The sequence below is a fragment of the Syngnathoides biaculeatus genome, chromosome 5 (genome assembly GCF_019802595.1).
Source record: "Syngnathoides biaculeatus isolate LvHL_M chromosome 5, ASM1980259v1, whole genome shotgun sequence".
In the NCBI taxonomy this organism is placed as follows: Eukaryota; Metazoa; Chordata; class Actinopteri; order Syngnathiformes; family Syngnathidae; genus Syngnathoides; species Syngnathoides biaculeatus.
The window spans coordinates 11,183,924-11,201,447 of NC_084644.1; the positions used below are offsets into that span (position 1 = coordinate 11,183,924).

Here is a 17,524-nt window from a genome sequence, read left to right on the forward strand (position 1 = left end):
GGTCATCAACACAAATGACTACTAGCACGACTTCCTGCTCAAAAGACTAACGGGACTGACTGCTAGCACCACTGACTTACACGATTGAGCGCCACCGCAACTGACAGATAACGTGATTAACTGCTGACGTGACCGACTCAGGCAGGTGTGCTCAATGTGTCGGCCAGTCGATCGCGAGGCAGTTTTGGTCGACCGCGGGACGGCGTGCCAAAAAAAAAAAAAACAAAACATGCAGATATTAATTTTATGGCATTTTGCAATGTGATTCAATGAGTGAGGGATGACTGGTTGTTACATCCAATGGCACAATTCACATACGTACTGTAAAAAATGAAAAGAAGCCACTGGTTTCTTTTAGGCAGCCACGGAACTTTCTCTAACGACGACCGGTGGTCCGCCACATTCTTTTTCCTAGTTTACTTTACACCCACCCGCCTCGCTCTGAAAGACGCACACTCATAATTACAAATGTTACAGTATTTACGGAACCCATCAATGTGTTTTATAACGACAGCATCAACCACCGCTGCTTGAGTTAGCAACACAGTCTGGGCAACGTAGAACAAAGACGAGCTAGACATGCTGCTCATTTTTACTTTTGATATTAATGGAGAAAGTTAAAAAAGAAATGTTGTTGTTTGAGATGCAATGATTGTCGAAGTATGTGACTAATCCAAGAAAAAGTGGCTAAACTGGACGAGAGTTTCTCTTTTCTGAGTGGGAAAGGTCTGGTCTGAAGCCAAAGGAGAAAGTGCAGGATCAGATAGTGTGTCATTTTAAAATTCCACCTTGGCACAGCCCGATCCAGGATGAAAGTGCAGACAATACAGTGCACAAAAAATAATTTTGTATTCTAAATATAGGAGGCAACATAACAACCTTAAAACGGTTTGGAACCATCATCGTCTGGGCACCCCTGGACTAAGGCAATTGATTGCTACCAAAGCAGACCACTAACACAACTAACTGAGATTGACGATTGACAAACACGACCAAACGCGACACGGCCGGGTTGCTAACACGACGTGCGTACCTGAACACGAGAGTGTGCCGAACTGACGGACCACTAACACAAGTGACTCTTTTTGTGTTACACAACTGACTGAACACCAAAATGGCTGACCAGCAACACAACTGAGCCCTTATTGCACTTTCCTGTTTTGTCAGTGGTGGATTTGAATTGACCTTCAAGTATCTCCTGTAAATATTGAAGGATTTTGTCCTCCATGTGTTCGAGTGATCGCATTAGGGTTAATTCCATCTTATAAAAAAGATGAAAGCTTTGCTCCACAGCATATTGTTAATTATTGATCATCACGATGATGAGTTATCATCTTAACGATCATCATCTTGTCATCAACATCGTTTGGACTTGATCATTTTCACTCCTGTGCAAAGATTTCAGCAAGCGGTTCTGCTGCTTTGGACGACTTGCATGTTGACACACACACACACACACACACACACTTTCATGGGGGAGAATATGGGGGGCGTAGAGGAGGAGTGACACCCCAGATGGTCGGCCGTGTGGACCAAGGTCATTTACACATCACGCGCACACACGTTACATACAAATCACACTGCACACACACACACACACATACACACACCATGAGCCATGTCAATCAAGTCCATTTTGAGTCATTTTCTCGGTGGCCATTTTGTGCGCTGTTGGGGCCCAGAGGCGAAAAATTAAAGATTGGCAGCTTCTGACAGCTCAATTGTGCTTCTTGTGCCACTGCACGTATTTTTTTATTCTTAGCAATAGAATTAAGGCTCATGTTTGCTCCCAGCGTGGATGAAAACGACTCATAGCACACCATGTCGGCCTCGCGTCGCCCATCGGTGTGAATGCGAACTGGTCGTTTGTGTCGATGTGTCATGCGACTGAATGGTGACCAATCAAGGGTTCGCTCCACTCCTCTCACCCATTTGCCAAGGAATTAGGTCTAGCTCAACCGTGAACGTAAATTATCATATGCATCGATGTTCATTTCTGCCCTAATATGGACTGGAAACCAGTTCCTGCTTGAGCTCCTTCAATATTGCTTTCTTACTTGTTAAGTACACGGTAATAAAGATCTTCAGATTGGCATTCATAGCGTAACCCTGATTTGTTTTTATTGGTTTGTGAGTCTGAAATCTTTAATGTATATTTTTGGTTTGATTCATGCATTTGTTTTTATCTTATCAGTACCATTTTTTTCCCCTTAACAATATGAGCTTTTCTCCCACTTTAATAAACTCAGAACCGAATAATCCATTTGTTCCATTGCAGCGCAGTAAATCATTAATAATATTGCATGAAATTGTTTCCTTATCTAATAATTGATAAATGATGCAATCTTGTGGAAAACATAATAAAACGTTCGCGCCGTCGGGACGGAAATCCGCTTTACCCACATTGTCGTTCAGTCAAGTAAATAAGGAATAACAAAACGTGGTTGTGGTTGTTTCAATTGTCCAAAAAGTGGTGGAAATGTTTCCAAACAATAAAGTTTGATGTACAAGACATACGTATTATTGATGTCCGAGTTGCAGTTGCAAATGACAAAAATCAAAATCCCACCCCTGTGGTGTTTCATTACATTTGTATAGCGCAGCTATTATCATAATGGTTATTTGGTGGCGGGGGGAGGAAGCAAAGTGGGCATAAATGGTCACCAAAAGAGCCCAAGGTCATAATAAGTGATCGTTTATTGTTGTTGTTGTTTCCAGGCGTGCGGCGCCCCCCAGAGGCGGAAAAAAGCAACCACAGCGTCCACTACACGCTGCTGATCGCCTGCGTCCTGGTGGCCTTCGTGCTGGGCGCCTTCCTGTCAGGCTTCTTGGTGTCCTGTTACTGCAACCGGGCCGGGCACAAGACCCCGAAGCTCCCCAAGGACCCCGAGGTCCAGATCCCGCACGCTCTGTCTTTGCGCAGCCTGGCCAAGCTCAACGGGCTCCTGGAGACCAGCACCGGGAAGGAGGACAAGCTGGAGGCGTCCTCTCCCAAGATCTACAGCTCCCTGTTCTCCAGGGAGGTGCCCAGGAGGAGCGTCCACCACGGGATGTCGATGGGGGATCTGGTGCTGCCCCACCACCACCACCTGCGGTCGTCCTCGGAACTCTCCGGACTTCCCACGCCCGACTCCACGCCCGAGCTGCCCATCAAAAGCATGAAGGCCTTCCGGAACCAGTGGGAGAAGAACCACAACTGCAACAACGCGTCCCGGCCGTCCTCGGCCCACGTGTTCCCCTACGGGGCCCCGCGCCTCCCCGACGAGCGCAAGGTCCACAACGCCGAGCGTCTCCTGCCGCAACACCCCGGCTACACCCACAAGGTGATGGAAGTCACGTCCCTGGACGAGCTCCTCAAGCACATCCACGAGGGGGGCGGCTCCAAGACACCGCAGCTCATCAGCCCGCCGGGGGGGCATTTCACAGGCGGGGATTCGGCCGCGGGGCACCTGGCCTACGCGGGCCGCGTCCAGCCTCACATTCCGGAGACGGAGTCGGCGCCGTACTACAGCTCGTCCACGCTGCCCCGCGACAGCCTGACCCGCCGCATGGACGTCCCCCCGGACCCGCCGCCGCCCCAGCAACCGTCCACGCTGGAACGCCGGCAGTCCTCGTCTCAGAGGCACTCCTTCATGGGCAACGGCACCGGCGGGGGTCCGCTCCCTCGCCACCACAGCTTCAGCCAACGCGTGGGCGCCCCCCACCAGCCCCCGCCCCTCCTGGCGCGCATGAACTCCACAGGAAGCTGCGAGGGCCACTTCCCCCTCCTGCCTCCCGGCTACTTGGCGCGTTACAACGCCGCCCAGCAAGACGCCCCTCTCAGGGGCGGCGGCGGCGTCCGCAGGGGCCCCCCGCTAAAACCCAACGCCCCCCCCAAGCCGCTCTTTATTCCAGCTTCGTCACCTGTCAGCCCGCACGGCAACTTCAACTACTGACACTTTTGAACACGGCTCAAGTTGACGTGGAAAATTATCTTTGTACCATATTGGTATTGTTCTCTTCTACGTGAACTACTACATTTACCTTTCACCGCGACGCAGCGTAGAGCAGCTGATGGCGTCCTCAACGTGCAACCGCAACAACTACATCGGCCGGGGACTTTGAGAATGACATGGCGACACAACAACTACGTCAACAACTACATCAACCGCATGAACGACTACAACGCTTGTATCTTGAAAGACTACATCCACAACAATACGGCAACTGAATTAACTACATAGTCTACAGAACTGCACTGACTTTGACAGCATCAACAATAAATACATATCTACGTCAGCAACTATACTACATCAGTGTCTACGCAGCAACATGGCCCACAATGACAAATTCACCAAATACTACTACTACAATGCCTACATCAACAGCACACAAAAACATTGTCTGCATTAACAACTACAACAAAACCACATGCATATTACTACAATTTTGACATTAACCACTACCGCGTTAAAAATGAAAAACTAATATAAAAAAAACATCAACAACTACTGACTGACTGTATCGACAACCTACATCAGTGACTACATCAACTATATCAGCAACTACAAAATCTACGTCGAATGCATTTCTACAGTGACTACATTACTACACAAAGGCATGCATTTCTACGTGAACAAGTAGACATTATCCCAACAACTACATCAATAACATCAACCACTGTACACGGACTACATCATGGAAGGCGTCAACGATTAACTATTAATGAATACTTAACTACAACAACCGCCCTGACTAAATCAACCACTGCAGCGGAAACACTACACGCACCACAACAACTACAACAGCTATTGTACACGGAGTCTATGGCATATCGACTGCATCAACTACCTAAATGACTACATTGACCATCGACAACAACTACGTCAGTCACAGCAACGACACAATTTCATTGATTGCATCAACTACTATTCACAGCTAACACATCAACAACTACATCGCCGACCTGGACGCGAAAGGTTGCACAAAGACTCGAAGCCGTGTGAAGCGCTGCGCCGCTTCGTTCTTGTTTTCTTTGCGATGTCGTTGTGTTGCTAACCAGAATGTGTTTCTATTATGCATGTGGGTGGGTGGGTGTGCGCGTGTGGGTGGGCGTGCCGTATGTGTGTAGAGCCACATACTGTATATACTATCTGCAGTATATATTAATATATGTGTCAAGTTGTGATGACAAGTTAGCAAGAAAGTAACTTTTGTCTTTGCCTTATTATACTCAATACCCTCAAAAGCCCACCCCAGAACCCTTAAACTCCTCCCTCCCCCAAGAAATGTAAACGTCCCAAAACTACGTTTGTGGATTTTTCCTAAAGTGTTCCTGAAATGTTTTTGAAATTAATTTGTTGGGAAACATCACACAATCCTGACTTCAAGTCAACTTTTTCTGTTTTGCATCAAGAAATTATTTTTGGGTGGGTGGGGGACGGGTGCAACTAGTGGGCTGAAGCGGATGACTTGCCGGTGTCATTTTTTTGTTTTTGTTTTTATTTTACTTTATTTTTTTAAAGAGAGAAATGTTTGATTGGTGCTCCACGGACGTTTTCTCCAGTGGGAACATTTTGGACCGCCAGTGGCCGACACTTCCCGTACAAACTGTACAACCGCAACAAACGATGGAGACAGCTGCACTTCTTATTGACACACTTTGTGGCTAATGCTTGTAAATAAAAACATACTGACTACACAAATGTCCGTACCATATTTCGTACTCGGCATCGATATAACGACATTTACTGTGGAGTAGTGGGTAGAGTGTCTGCCTTACAGTCAAGAGGTTCTGGCCTCGAATCTGGACTCGGAAACTTCCTGTATGGAGTGAGAATGTTTGTTCTAAATACCTTAGCTTCACTGACAAGACTCTTGAAATGTGACCGAACGCTGGTCCTATATGTGACTGGTCGAATGGATGGCGACCAATCCAGGGTGTCGATCTTCTCGGGCCAAAAGTCAACTGGGGTAGGTTCCGGCTCCCCCAGTCATATGACCCAAAGTTGGTCGTAGAACATGAGTGTGAATTCTTGTTCATCTGTAATTGGCTGGCGGACAGACTGACGTGAAATAAAACTTTATTTGTAAGTGATTTTCATACCAAAAAAAAAAAAAAAAAAAGAATACAACGGCGGGTTAGAAATTATAACGTAATGGCCCAAGACTTGAGACTGAGAACAAAACATCCAGGTGAGTAATACCTATCTGGGCCAAGATTGGCATTTAGGCCGCATCCAAAGGCCACCAGGCTGCAGCCACTGATCTAAAAAAAAAATGTAAAAAAAAAGACTGCATTCCTACCTCACTGACCACAAAAACTGAAGTCGACATCTGCCATCTTGATACTCCAAAACAACCATGCCGACCTGTGCAGCGTTAATCGCCAGTTTCGTGGCTGTGAGAAAACATTCCACAGGTAAATTAGAAAGATTTACTTTGACACTGATAAAGGTTGTTTGTAAAGTTTTTTTTAATTATTATTTTCTGATGGGCTTAATTCACTTGAACAAAGTTTTGTTTACGGTTGTTGTCTTTGTTCACTGTTCACTCTCTGCTTCACCTTTATAGGCCGACGTTTTTTTGCGAAAAAGCGATATCAATATTTTCCCAAACTTCATCAGTGGAAAAGCAAGAAAACACATTTTCTGTGAAATTTTTTGATGGAATTCATAATACAGAACTCTGCAAATTGAATTTGATTTTCCAATGCGAGGAAACAAGTTTAAATTTTCTGTCTGAAATAGGACGTCGCAGAGACAACAAATGAACAATGCGTTTAGCGTGTATTTCCCCATTGCCAGTCCTTATTTCCAAAAATATATCAAATTGATTGACTTAAAATTGAATGTTTTTATGACAAAAAATGCTTGCTTTTTTTTTGTTGTTGCTATGTTATGATGATCGTGCTTCACAGTGTATTTTGGGAAAAGTTAACATGTCACGGAAATCGGGCCGTAGGTAATATGCAAGTTTTCTTGGTGTTAAATGTCTTTCCTTTGCACTTAGCCTTTTTTTTTTTTTTTGGCTTACCAAGTCTACTTAAAAATCCTTCATGTTACCAAAACTGAAAAAATGTCGAGCTCAGTTCAGTTTTAATCAGATCAGTTTTAGATCAGTTTTTGATCAGTTTTAATTCTACATGCCAAACTTTGAATAAAACCCCGCCATAATCCAACCTGTGAACCATGCCCTCCGCACGTTTTGGGGGTACCGAGATGGCGGCCAAGTGGCTTCAACCAATCCGCTAGATATGTATGCGCTATCCAGTCTTTTTTTTTTTTTTTTTAGATAAGTGGCTGCAGCCCCCACTCCCAGCCTTCACCCGTCTAGCATCGGCGTGACTGCATGGAAACCCCAAAAGAAGTGTTTGTTGTTATTGATGCTGTCCTGCTATCCCGCACAGAAAAACGGGAAATTTGGTTGAGGGGCCCCAGCCAAGTCTCAGGTAAAAACACAAATCACATTTATGATTTAAAATTGAAAACTGTTTAAATAAGACTTATTTTAAAGAATATACCCCACTTTTCTGATCAAAGGTTACCTGGGATGTACACACAATCTCAATGGACGCTTCCATCACTTTGTTTCACATATATTTCGTTTATATAATTTTTTTCTTCGTTTGTTTCTGAGGATATAAATTAACAGTCCAAATTTACTCATTATGTCACCTGTCATTAAAAAAGTAATTATAAAAAAATGAAAAATATGTTGTTCTTATAGCAAATGCTAACAATTCGCATGTAAACAAAAAAAAAATGCAAGCTAACACTGACGTTAGCACTCGCGCTCACGTCGAAAAGGGTCTCGTTGCAGTTGAGGTGACCTTCTGCCATGACGAGGAACGAGTGGAGCAAGTTCTAAAGGTGGAAATGGAAAGTCCACATCAACGACGGCGAAAGAGGACTGAAGATCCACACTGAGGTTCGTGCTTGGTGGGAAAACAGAACAAAAACTCCTGAAGGAGTATGTTGGCCCATCGGTTCGTGGCCTCAAGCCGAAACAAAATTGAGTTGCGCAGCAGGACGATGATTTAAAACACACCAGCACGTTCACCTCTGAGTAGATAAAGAAAAACAAACTAACAACTCTGTAATGGCCTCGTCAAAGTCCTGTTTTGTTGATATACTGCGGCATGACTTTATCAAGCCTTTGATTGTTGGATGCATAGTGACCTCTTGTGGTTTTGCTGGTTTGGTGCATGAAGTTCCTTCGGATGACAGATGGGTGTTTACGGCATCCAGTAAAAAAACAAAAAGTTGCATCTTTAAAAAAAAAAACGTTTACATAAAATTTAATAATTAATAAATAGAAACATTAATTTATTTTCCTTAAGAACTCATGCAAAAGAAACGTGTTTTTCAATTAATAAAAAATACTCCCATGGAAATTTGAATGTTTAGAGAATTTAGATATATATATAAATTCTCTATTGTTGATTCCAGCGTGGACTTAGGTTTTATTTAGACATTTTTAACCCAAAAATTAAACCTTTTTGAGTGTTATTTTATGGAATGAATTTTCTAAAATGTTTTTTCACGACGAAAAATAAACTTGAAAAATTATAATATTACAAGCTGCAAGTCACATTTTTAAAGAACAAAAGTCATCCTGTGAGAATATGTATCATATTTTGATTAATTGACAGCATCTCGTTGGGTGAAAAAGCTGCCGCAGTCCTCACTGAGTGCCAGCAGAGGGCGACACAGTACGCCACTTACATGCACACGCGGACACGTGATGGAACGCCACACACTTACGTATCATGTTTTATATACTATTGGCTATATTATGCGTTATACAAGCGTAATGATGAGCCATACTGTTGCCTTTGTTTTATGTATACATGTATAATTGTTGTCTTTGCTCTAATTGTGCACAAAACTAATCCTGCCTGCTTCAAAAACACCTCAGACAGGCGGGCTACACCGTGAACTGCTTGCCAGCCAGTCGCAGGGCACGTTGGAGACAGCAACAGTTGCACTCACAATCACACCTAGGGGCAATTTAGAGTGTCCAATTAATGTTGCATGTTTTGGGGGTGTGGGAGGAAACCCAAACAGGCACGGGGAGAACATGCAAACTCCATACAGGCAGGGCCCGAGATTTGAACCCCGGTCGTCAGAACTGTGAGGCCATCAGCCGCACCACCGTTGCACCCACATTGAGACATTTGCAAAAACTCATTGAGAAACTTTTATTTTGTACCTGATCCATTTGGGACACCTCGAAGACACACAGACCTCGAATAGTTTTTGAGTTGTCCCTGAAGCGCCAAATCAAAGACACGTCAAAGACATTTTCAACATTATTTGGGAGCCCTCTAGATTAATTAACTAATCCGGATTTTTTTTTTTTTTTTTTTTAGACGTGCGAGGGCCGCACCCCTCGCTCATTGACTTGCGCCACATCACCTTGCTGGAGGATCGCCATAGCAACAGGTTGCCCGTAGCGACGGGGTACCGCTCCATCGCCGCCAGACAGCCGAACCAGCGCGGGGGCGCGCGCGCACACGCACGCCAGGGTGAGGTCCGCGCGCGGAGGCTCAGTCAGACGCGACGGCGGCTCGTGCGGACGCGTGGATCGAACCGGCGGCACGATGGCGGGCTGACGTGACGACCGCGAACGACGCTCGCGAAAACAACAAGAAGAAGAAGAGGAGCGGGTTACTCACACGTGCACTTGAGACAACCACACAAGGGCGAGGAGGTAGGTACAGTTCAAAATGTCCTTCAATTTATCTTTTTAATAATTATGAATTTGAATCGACATTCCGACTCCGGCACATTTTCCAACATCAGATGGACAATTGATTAGGGACACTTACGAGAGCAATTTCTATATTTTCATTTGACTCCATCTTTGTATTATGCTGTGGTTCGATTTGGATTCTATTGTGATGATATTTTCATAATATGGCTGTGATATTTTGGTGATACTTTGCTATATTTTAGGATTTGAATCATATTTTCCCTCTCATTGTTGATTCATTATTCCATTTGAAAATATGTCCCCTATATCAAAATGATCATTTTTGTGATATTTCTATTGCATATTCATAGTTTATGGAACAAAAATATTTTTATTCAATTTTTATTGCCTATAGAAAATTCAATTTTATATGAGGTTTTATATATGCGTTATCATGCTTTTTAATCATATTCAAACACCACTTTTACGTTTGGAATATGTTGCTATAACACTTCTTTTGTATTTTCATTAGACATTAATTATGTTCCCTATATTTATCTATTGTCATATTATTGTATTCCAGTTTTATTTTAGTTTTATGGTTGAGTAACATGATAATTTAATGTTAGGTAAAAAAATTCACGTATTTATTTAGTTATTTTATCACATTATTTATTTTATTATTCTATGGGCATTTTTATTATTTTATTTTTATTTTCATCAAGTTCCCTCTCTATTTCTCATCATATAATTCCCTGTAAGCACCGTTTAGCTTTTAAACGTCTCAGTTTGATCACGAAAATGACCAATTTTTAGGTTCAAACGTCCGAATTCGATCTAATGCGTACGAATGCATCATTGTAATATCGCCATACATCCTCAGCTGATGCGGATCAAAGATAATTAATAGCTCGGATGAAATTCTGCCCCTTTTGGGGTGGGGGTGTCAATTATTTCCAGATTATTGGTGCAGCAGGATTTCACTTTATTGTAAACGCCTCCAAAAAAAAAAAAAATAAATAAAAATTGGTCAAAGCAAGGCTGAAAATGATGGAGCAAACGATCACTCCTGATGTCATAAAATGACGTGGTCACCTGTTGCTGTCTGCGGGACGTCACATGACCAAACCTGGAAAACGGGTTAGTGGACTTCCTGTGTATACCGCGCTGATGAGCATAAGTGCAGGCTGGTATGATATCATGAACCCGAACTTTATGGCTGATGTTTTCAAAACAAAAGTTAAACACACTCATATCGATAGAGCTCGTGCACGTGACGTCACCATTTTCACGCCGCCATATTGGTGGTCAGACAGAGCTGCTCGGCATTGTGGGAGACGTTGAACCGGAGGAGAATATTTACAACACCCGAGACCTGTTGTGCTGTTGTTGTCACAAAGAGATCATTCTATGGAATATCAGATGAAAAGAACAGAAAATATGGATGGATTTCGGCAATTAAACGTGACGGATGGCGTCCAACCAAAATACACACACGCCTGTGTAGCGATCACTTCACTTCAGGTAGGAATTATTCTTCTCATTCTCAAATTACCAAAAAGTATTTATAATGCCAAGTTGGCTCATTTGAGAACGATGCGTATTTTAAAAAAGAAAATAAACTGTCTGTTGCAGCAGAGAGGTTAACATGTGGCCACAATCGCTTCTGTGTACATTCCGTGGAGACGACTCCGCCCTCCTTTTTTTCCCGATCATAGTTAATGAATGCGAGTTTGTGTAAAACCAGCGCTCATTTATTTAAATATCAGTATTTGATGGATTTCAAGCAAAGGTTAACGTGTAGCCGAACACGCTTCCGCGTTCACGAGCCGTCTCCCCGTTGAGAAGAGATCCGGCAACGTAGTATTTGTACGCGTCCAGACTTTTCTACGCTTTCAAACTCTTCCATGTAAATCTCGATGACTTATTCACCAGATCCGTGTGTAGATCCATTTGTCCAAGACAAGCGGAAGCAAATTAACAGTTCAATTTCTTATCGCCGAAAACATCGACTTGGGCATTAATAACGGGTCCTCTATGCCAAGTTTATCTAATTTTTCTACGTACCGTCGCTCAGTTTCACTATCTAAATGGCTGACGGTTTCGGACAAGACTCTGGGCGTCGTGCTACAAGACATATTTCTGTGTCGGCTCCAACCGACTTAGCATTGAACAATGCTTAGCTTGACCGGCAATATGGCCAGTCACGTGATTTCGGTGACGTAGGTGCACGAGCTCTATATATGTAAACATGAAAAAGGCAAAGTTTTATATTTTGTATATATCTTTATATTTTTTGGTTCCTCTGGAAGACATCTTGTGTCAAACGAGAAATTGTCGACCAGGCGTTTCAAATTCAATTTTATCGCATTGCAGTTCGGTTTCCCTTCAGACACCCATAACATTTGTGAATCCATATTGATGTGTAATTATTCATTACATACATACCAGAAATGGATTAGTTTTGAAATCATACTTTATGAATATGTGTTTCCTGAAATAATATTTTCTCAAAAACCGCATTGGTAACACCAGACATGCTTGCGATGTACAAAATAAAAGCAATTTGCCATTTTGGTGTTTTTAGTAAGTTTATATGAGTTTTCACGGGCCTCATAAAATGATGCAGTGGGCCGGATCTGGCCCCCCGCGCCTGGAGTTTGACACCTGTGCTGTAGACATTTAAAGTTCCTATGGGGGCTTTGTCCACTTTTCCTGCCAGTCACCACAACCAGAAGGAAGCGCTTCTACCTACTAGCTAGCATTGAGTATAACAACTTCTTTTCCTTTCGGCTTGTCCCGTTAGAGTTCGATGATAGTTTATTTAACCCCTGAACCACGACCACAGCACTTGGGGTCTTTGTTCGACGTCTGCCTTGCGTTGCCTTCGCAGGCGTCCGGCGGCGGCCCTCCCGCACGCGCCCCCCGTGTTCCGTGCGTGGTTACCGAGCGCCGGCCACAGCGCTGGAGCCGCGACGCCCCAGCATGGACGTGCCCAGGATGGCCGAGGGCCTCTTCAGCAGCACGCTGTCGTCGTCGGGCGGCGGCCACCACGCGGCGTCCTACCTGACGCTGGAGCAGAAGGCGGCCTTCGTCTTCGTCATGCTGCTCTTCATCTTCCTGGCGCTCCTCATCGTGCGCTGCTTCCGGATCCTGCTGGACCCGTACCGCAGCATGCCCTCGTCCAACTGGACCGACCACACCGAGAAGGACACCTTCGACTACCGCATCGTCTGAGGTTCTCAAACTTTCGGGGTCCGGGGCGGGGAAATTTGGGCGCGTCTGAAAACCCGAAAACCTAAAATACCGGTTGTATCCCGAAATTCCGGGAGAATTGCGGCGAACCTCGTCTACATCTGTTATGACATTTAAACCGAATGCCCACTTTTGAGATAAAAATTGAAGTGATGTTCCAAGTTTAAAAAAAATGGGTAAAAATTAATGTTCTTATGAGAATAAATTTGGATTTATTCGGATAAAAGGTCAGAATCTTCACGAGAATTAGGATTTTGAAATCGGAAACTTGGACTTTTTTCCGTACGGACAAACGTGATTGACATGGTGATGATTTTGCAAACGGCCAATTTCCGGCTCGCGGACCCCCAGTTTGAGAACCGCCGGTGTGAGTCCCTCGGATCGCACTTTCCCGCCTCGCGTCGCTGGGAAAATGGCTACCCCGAGTGGACGTGCTCCCCCACCCCCGCCTTGAGTGGACATCTTCCTCGTCCCCCCCACCCCATCCTCCATTTGTGGACTACCTCGTTCCGCCATCTTGTGTGTGGACGTCTAAACAGGGTCAAAACAGTTTACACGCCAGCGTCTTTGCTAGATTTAGACAATCAGTGTTGTCCCGCCAACCCGCGTAGTTGACCTCCTCCCAGGCTTCCCGCCGCCTCCTCCTCCTCCTTCTACACGGAGCGCTCCCTTTAACGTAAACCCTTTGAACGTTGGCGGCGGCGGTGTCGGACCCAAAGTTGACAGTGCTGTACCGTGTGCCTCCACATGTTTGTCTCGTGTGGTTTATCGTCACGTGACGTCCGTGTTCCTCAAGCAGGGTCACTGCCGGCGCTCGGTGGGCGGACGGCGCCCCCGGCCGCGACGGCGTCTCGCCGGTCGTCCCCGTCCTCCCACCGAAGCCTTCGCCCGCTGACGCCACGGCTTCTCGCCAGCTGTGCGCCTTATTAGCAGAGGTGGGGGATTCGAGTCGCACCACTTGACTCTAGTTGGACTCGGGACGTGCTCGGCTAAAACCTAAAACCCGACTTGACTTTGACTTGATCTTCATGAGACTCGCTGACTTGTTCTTGATAAGACTCGATGCCAATTATACGACACGATTTGGCAAGTCTGCGACAGGTTAACACACCTGCCTCACAATTCAGAACACCCGCGTTCAAATCTGGCCTTCTTGTGTGGCGCTTGCGTGTTCTCCCCGTGCCTGCGTGGGTTTTCTCCAGGTACTCGGGTTTCCTCCCACATTCCCCAAAAAACGTGCATGCTTGGTTCATGGAAGACTCTAAATTGCCCATAAGTAGGAATGTGAGTGTGAATGATTCCACTGCGAGCGGCCGGCGACCAGTTCAGGGTGTGCCCAGCCTCTTACCCGGAGTCAGCTGAGATACGCGCCAGCACGCCTGCAATCCTAACGAGCATAAGCAGCATGAAAAATTAATGGATGGGTTTGCCCATTCTTGCCTGTTTACATTAGAAAATGTGTATTGTCAAGATGATATGCCATTTGGCGTCTGTCTCTTAATTCTGAGGTTCCAGGTTCGAATCTCGACTGCGTCCATCCTGTGTGGAGTTTTTCTGCCCTCACTCCCCCACCTCACCCCCCAGGTACGCCACATAATCCACGTTAGCTTCAATCAAGACTAATTTTCTTCTTCAGTGTGACTTGAGTAAGATTGATTGTCTATACGTGCCCTGCTCTTGACTTCTGACTGCTCCTGGGTGTGACCCGCATCTCATCCAAAGCCAACCGGGATTGGCTCCAGATCGCCTGCGACCCAAATGACAACTTGAACAAATGAATGTGCGGGTTTTACAAATTGGCAGGCGGTCACACACTAATTAGCTGACCTTAATGTTAGTTGGACACCATCTACCGCTTCTCCGGGTCGGTTCGCGGGGGAAGTAGTTTCAGCAGGGATACCAGACTCACAGACTCCTCAGCCACTTCTTCCAGCTCTTCCGGAGGGATCCTGAGGCGTTCCCAAGCCAGCTGAGAGACATAGTCTCTCCACTGTGTCCTGGGTCATCCTTGGGGTTTCCTTCCGGTGGGACTTGCCCTAAACACCTCACCAGGGAGGCGTCCGGATCAGATGCCCCAGCCACCTCATCTGGCTCCTCTCATTTCGGAGGACGCTGATCCCCTCCCTGATGACCGAGCTTCTCACCCTATCTTGAAGGGAGAGCCCAGACACCCTCCGGAGGAAACTCACTTCGGCCGGTTGTATCTTGATCTCGATCTTGTTCTTTCGGTCAAGACCCACAGCTCGTGCCCATAGGTGAGGGTAAGAACGTAGATCGACTGGTAAATTGAGAGCTTCGCCTAACACAAAGTCCACGTCACTGCAGACGCTGCACCGATCCGTCTGTCGATCTCCCGCTCCGTTCTTCCCTCACTCGTGAACAAGACCCCAAGATACTTGAACTCCTCCACTTGGGGAAGGATCTCATCCCCGACCCGGAGAGGGCACGCCACCCTTTTCCGCAAGCCACAGTCACAGACACTGCAAAGTGCTAATAATGTGTGAAAAAAGCGGCTTGAGATTATCTGAATGTCCGAACCCATGACTGGACTTCCTTTGTAACTTTTGGGACTGTAAGGCGAAGACTCGGGACTTCTGACTTGCACATAAGGTGACTTCCGCCCCACCTCTGCCTTTCTAGTGTAGATTGTTTACAGACTTTTCTTCCTGGTGATGTCATTAAAAGAGAGACGCTTCCCTCGCGCCCCAGCTCCTCCCTCGCCACCCGTGCGCTTCCTGCCGCGACAGGAAGCGCACAGCTTGAGCCTTTCTCGCGCCGTTTTCGTGATGCCGTGGCCTTTATTTCCACCCCCCACCCCCCTGCCAGTCGCACAGGTTTCTCTCTGGCTCGGTGGTGTGCATGTCGCCGGCCTCTCCGTGCATGCTCCACGCTTCCCGCTGTTTCCTGTCGGTGTCGGAGCTCCCGAATGCGCCTCCGCGTTCTTTAAGAAGCCTTCGTGCTCCCGAAGCAGCCTTCTTTTTTTTTTTTTTTTGTGGGGAGGGGGGGGATTAAAAGGTCAAATTACTCAGCGTCCTTCATTCGCGTTTGTTCGATATGAGGTTTCACCGGCGAGGCGGCAGAGGCGTCAGGTGTTCAGACCCAAATTAAAAAAAAAAAAAAAAATGGATTCTTCTGAGCCATCCAGCAGTTTCTGAGGAGGGGGGGGGTGGCATTCTCAGAGGCCTGAAAACATTTCAATTTCACCTTATCAGCAGCCGCCAGCGCACACCCGCTGGGGGCTCGATTGCTTCTCTTGTGGAGTCAGACACGGTGAACGCACGCACACACATTTACACACACAAAACCAAAGAAAGAAAGAAAGAAACACACAAATACATACGCAGGGAAAAAAAAAGTACAACATGAACATGAACAAACATGTACACACGGACACACCCATACATAAACATATACACAAACACACGGATACACAAATATACATAAATATATACGTCTCATGCATAAACGCAAACACATACATATAAGTACACCTACACACATTGACACAAAAACACGCCCACAGGTACACACAAACATGCTCACGTGAAAGTACACACATGCAGACATACATACATACCACACGCACACACATACAAAATAACATGCACCCACACACACACACGCTCACAAACTTTCACACACACACACACACACACACACGTATGTAAACGCACAAAACGTGCGGCAAAGAAACACAAGTACATACGCAAGGAAAAAAGTACAAAAGGAACATTCACAAACATGTACACACACACACACATAAATAAACATGTACACAGACGCACGCATACAGAGACACAAATATCCAACCACACGTGCACATCGCATGCATACACACAAACATATATATATAAGTACACTTACACGCGTTGACAAAATGAGCATACACAAAAACACGCCCACATGTGCACACAAACATGCTCACATGGAGGTACACACATGCAGACACTAATGCAGCACACGCACACACACCCATACATGCAGAATAACACACACACGTATGTGTGTACACGCCAAGATCCGCACACACCAAGGTATACACAATGCCACGCACGTACAAAAAATGGCTGCAGGCTGTTTTTTGAGGCCTAGCAGCGCATCAGACGAAATAACAACAAAGGTGTTGCAAGCCTTCGCCGGTGATGATGTGAACTTGCGTGTGAGTGGCTGCCACGGGGAAGTCTGAAGGGGATCAGAATTTCAAACGAGCGTTCATCTTCTTACATAACACGCAAACTTTCCAAAAAAAAAAAAAAAAAAAAGGGAAATAAGCAGCTTGATCAACCTGTCACGGCAGCCGTCATCACGCTGACTGTCAGCGCCCGGCCGCGCGCTTCGCTATGCTAGTGATTCCAGTGCTCCCATTGGCTGACTGTGGATAGACGCCTGGAACTGCAAATAATGTACATTTTGCCACTGTTACCGTGGCAACCACAATGTGTCAGATACATGAGCACGAACACCCGTTGAGAATATCAAAGAGATGTGGTACGAGCTTGTTAAGCGATCAAGCGTGTCACTGAGGCGCGAGGTTGCGTTCTCGACTGGACACGCCTTGCTTCGATATTATTGGCTGCAGGACGTGCGCCGCTGC

The 17,524-nt window shown here is 45.7% G+C and overlaps 2 protein-coding genes and 1 long non-coding RNA gene across 16 annotated transcripts in view; 2 read left to right on the plus strand and 1 right to left on the minus strand.

Annotated features, from left to right (window-relative positions):
* sema6e (sema domain, transmembrane domain (TM), and cytoplasmic domain, (semaphorin) 6E) overlaps positions 1-5,669 on the plus strand; it is a 157,027-nt gene extending 151,358 nt beyond the window's left edge. For all 10 annotated transcript variants that reach the window (XM_061819477.1, XM_061819473.1, XM_061819474.1 and 7 more), the window contains one exon: positions 2,719-5,669. In XM_061819477.1, coding sequence (XP_061675461.1) covers positions 2,719-3,935 — 1,217 coding nt within the window. In that variant the 3' untranslated portion in view covers positions 3,936-5,669. The remainder of the gene's footprint in view (positions 1-2,718) is intronic.
* LOC133500593 (uncharacterized) overlaps positions 1-8,153 on the minus strand; it is a 20,788-nt gene extending 12,635 nt beyond the window's left edge. Inside the window, exons 1-2 of the long non-coding RNA XR_009794960.1 lie at positions 7,761-8,153; positions 6,286-6,379 (exon numbers count right to left, since the gene is read on the minus strand). This is a non-coding gene — a long non-coding RNA (uncharacterized LOC133500593). The remainder of the gene's footprint in view (positions 1-6,285; positions 6,380-7,760) is intronic.
* Positions 7,217-16,021, plus strand: LOC133500592 (cortexin-3). 5 transcript variants are annotated; one of them, XM_061819486.1, is made up of 4 exons: positions 7,217-7,429; positions 7,788-7,908; positions 9,353-9,693; positions 12,569-16,020. In XM_061819486.1, exon 4 carries the CDS (start codon positions 12,661-12,663, stop codon positions 12,910-12,912), a length of 252 nt encoding a protein of 83 aa, XP_061675470.1. In that variant the 5' UTR covers positions 7,217-7,429; positions 7,788-7,908; positions 9,353-9,693; positions 12,569-12,660; the 3' UTR covers positions 12,913-16,020. The 5 variants fall into 5 exon arrangements, with proteins under 5 accessions (XP_061675470.1, XP_061675468.1, XP_061675467.1 ...); XM_061819484.1 differs by having other exon boundaries at positions 7,801-7,908; XM_061819483.1 differs by lacking the exons at positions 7,217-7,429; positions 7,788-7,908; positions 9,353-9,693 and adding an exon at positions 10,733-10,815 and having other exon boundaries at positions 12,569-16,021.
* Positions 16,022-17,524: the final 1,503 nt, after the last annotated feature.

What these genes read in the sequence shown, in the direction of transcription:
- LOC133500592 (XM_061819483.1), top strand. Translation starts at nt 10,758, where the DNA reads ATGACGTGGTCACCTGTTGCTGTCTGCGGGACGTCACATGACCAAACC. An exon ending in TGACCAAACCTGGAAAACGG is followed by an intron (nt 10,816 to 12,568) that starts GTTAGTGGACTT and finishes TTGCCTTCGCAG; the next exon opens with GCGTCCGGCGGCGGCCCTCC.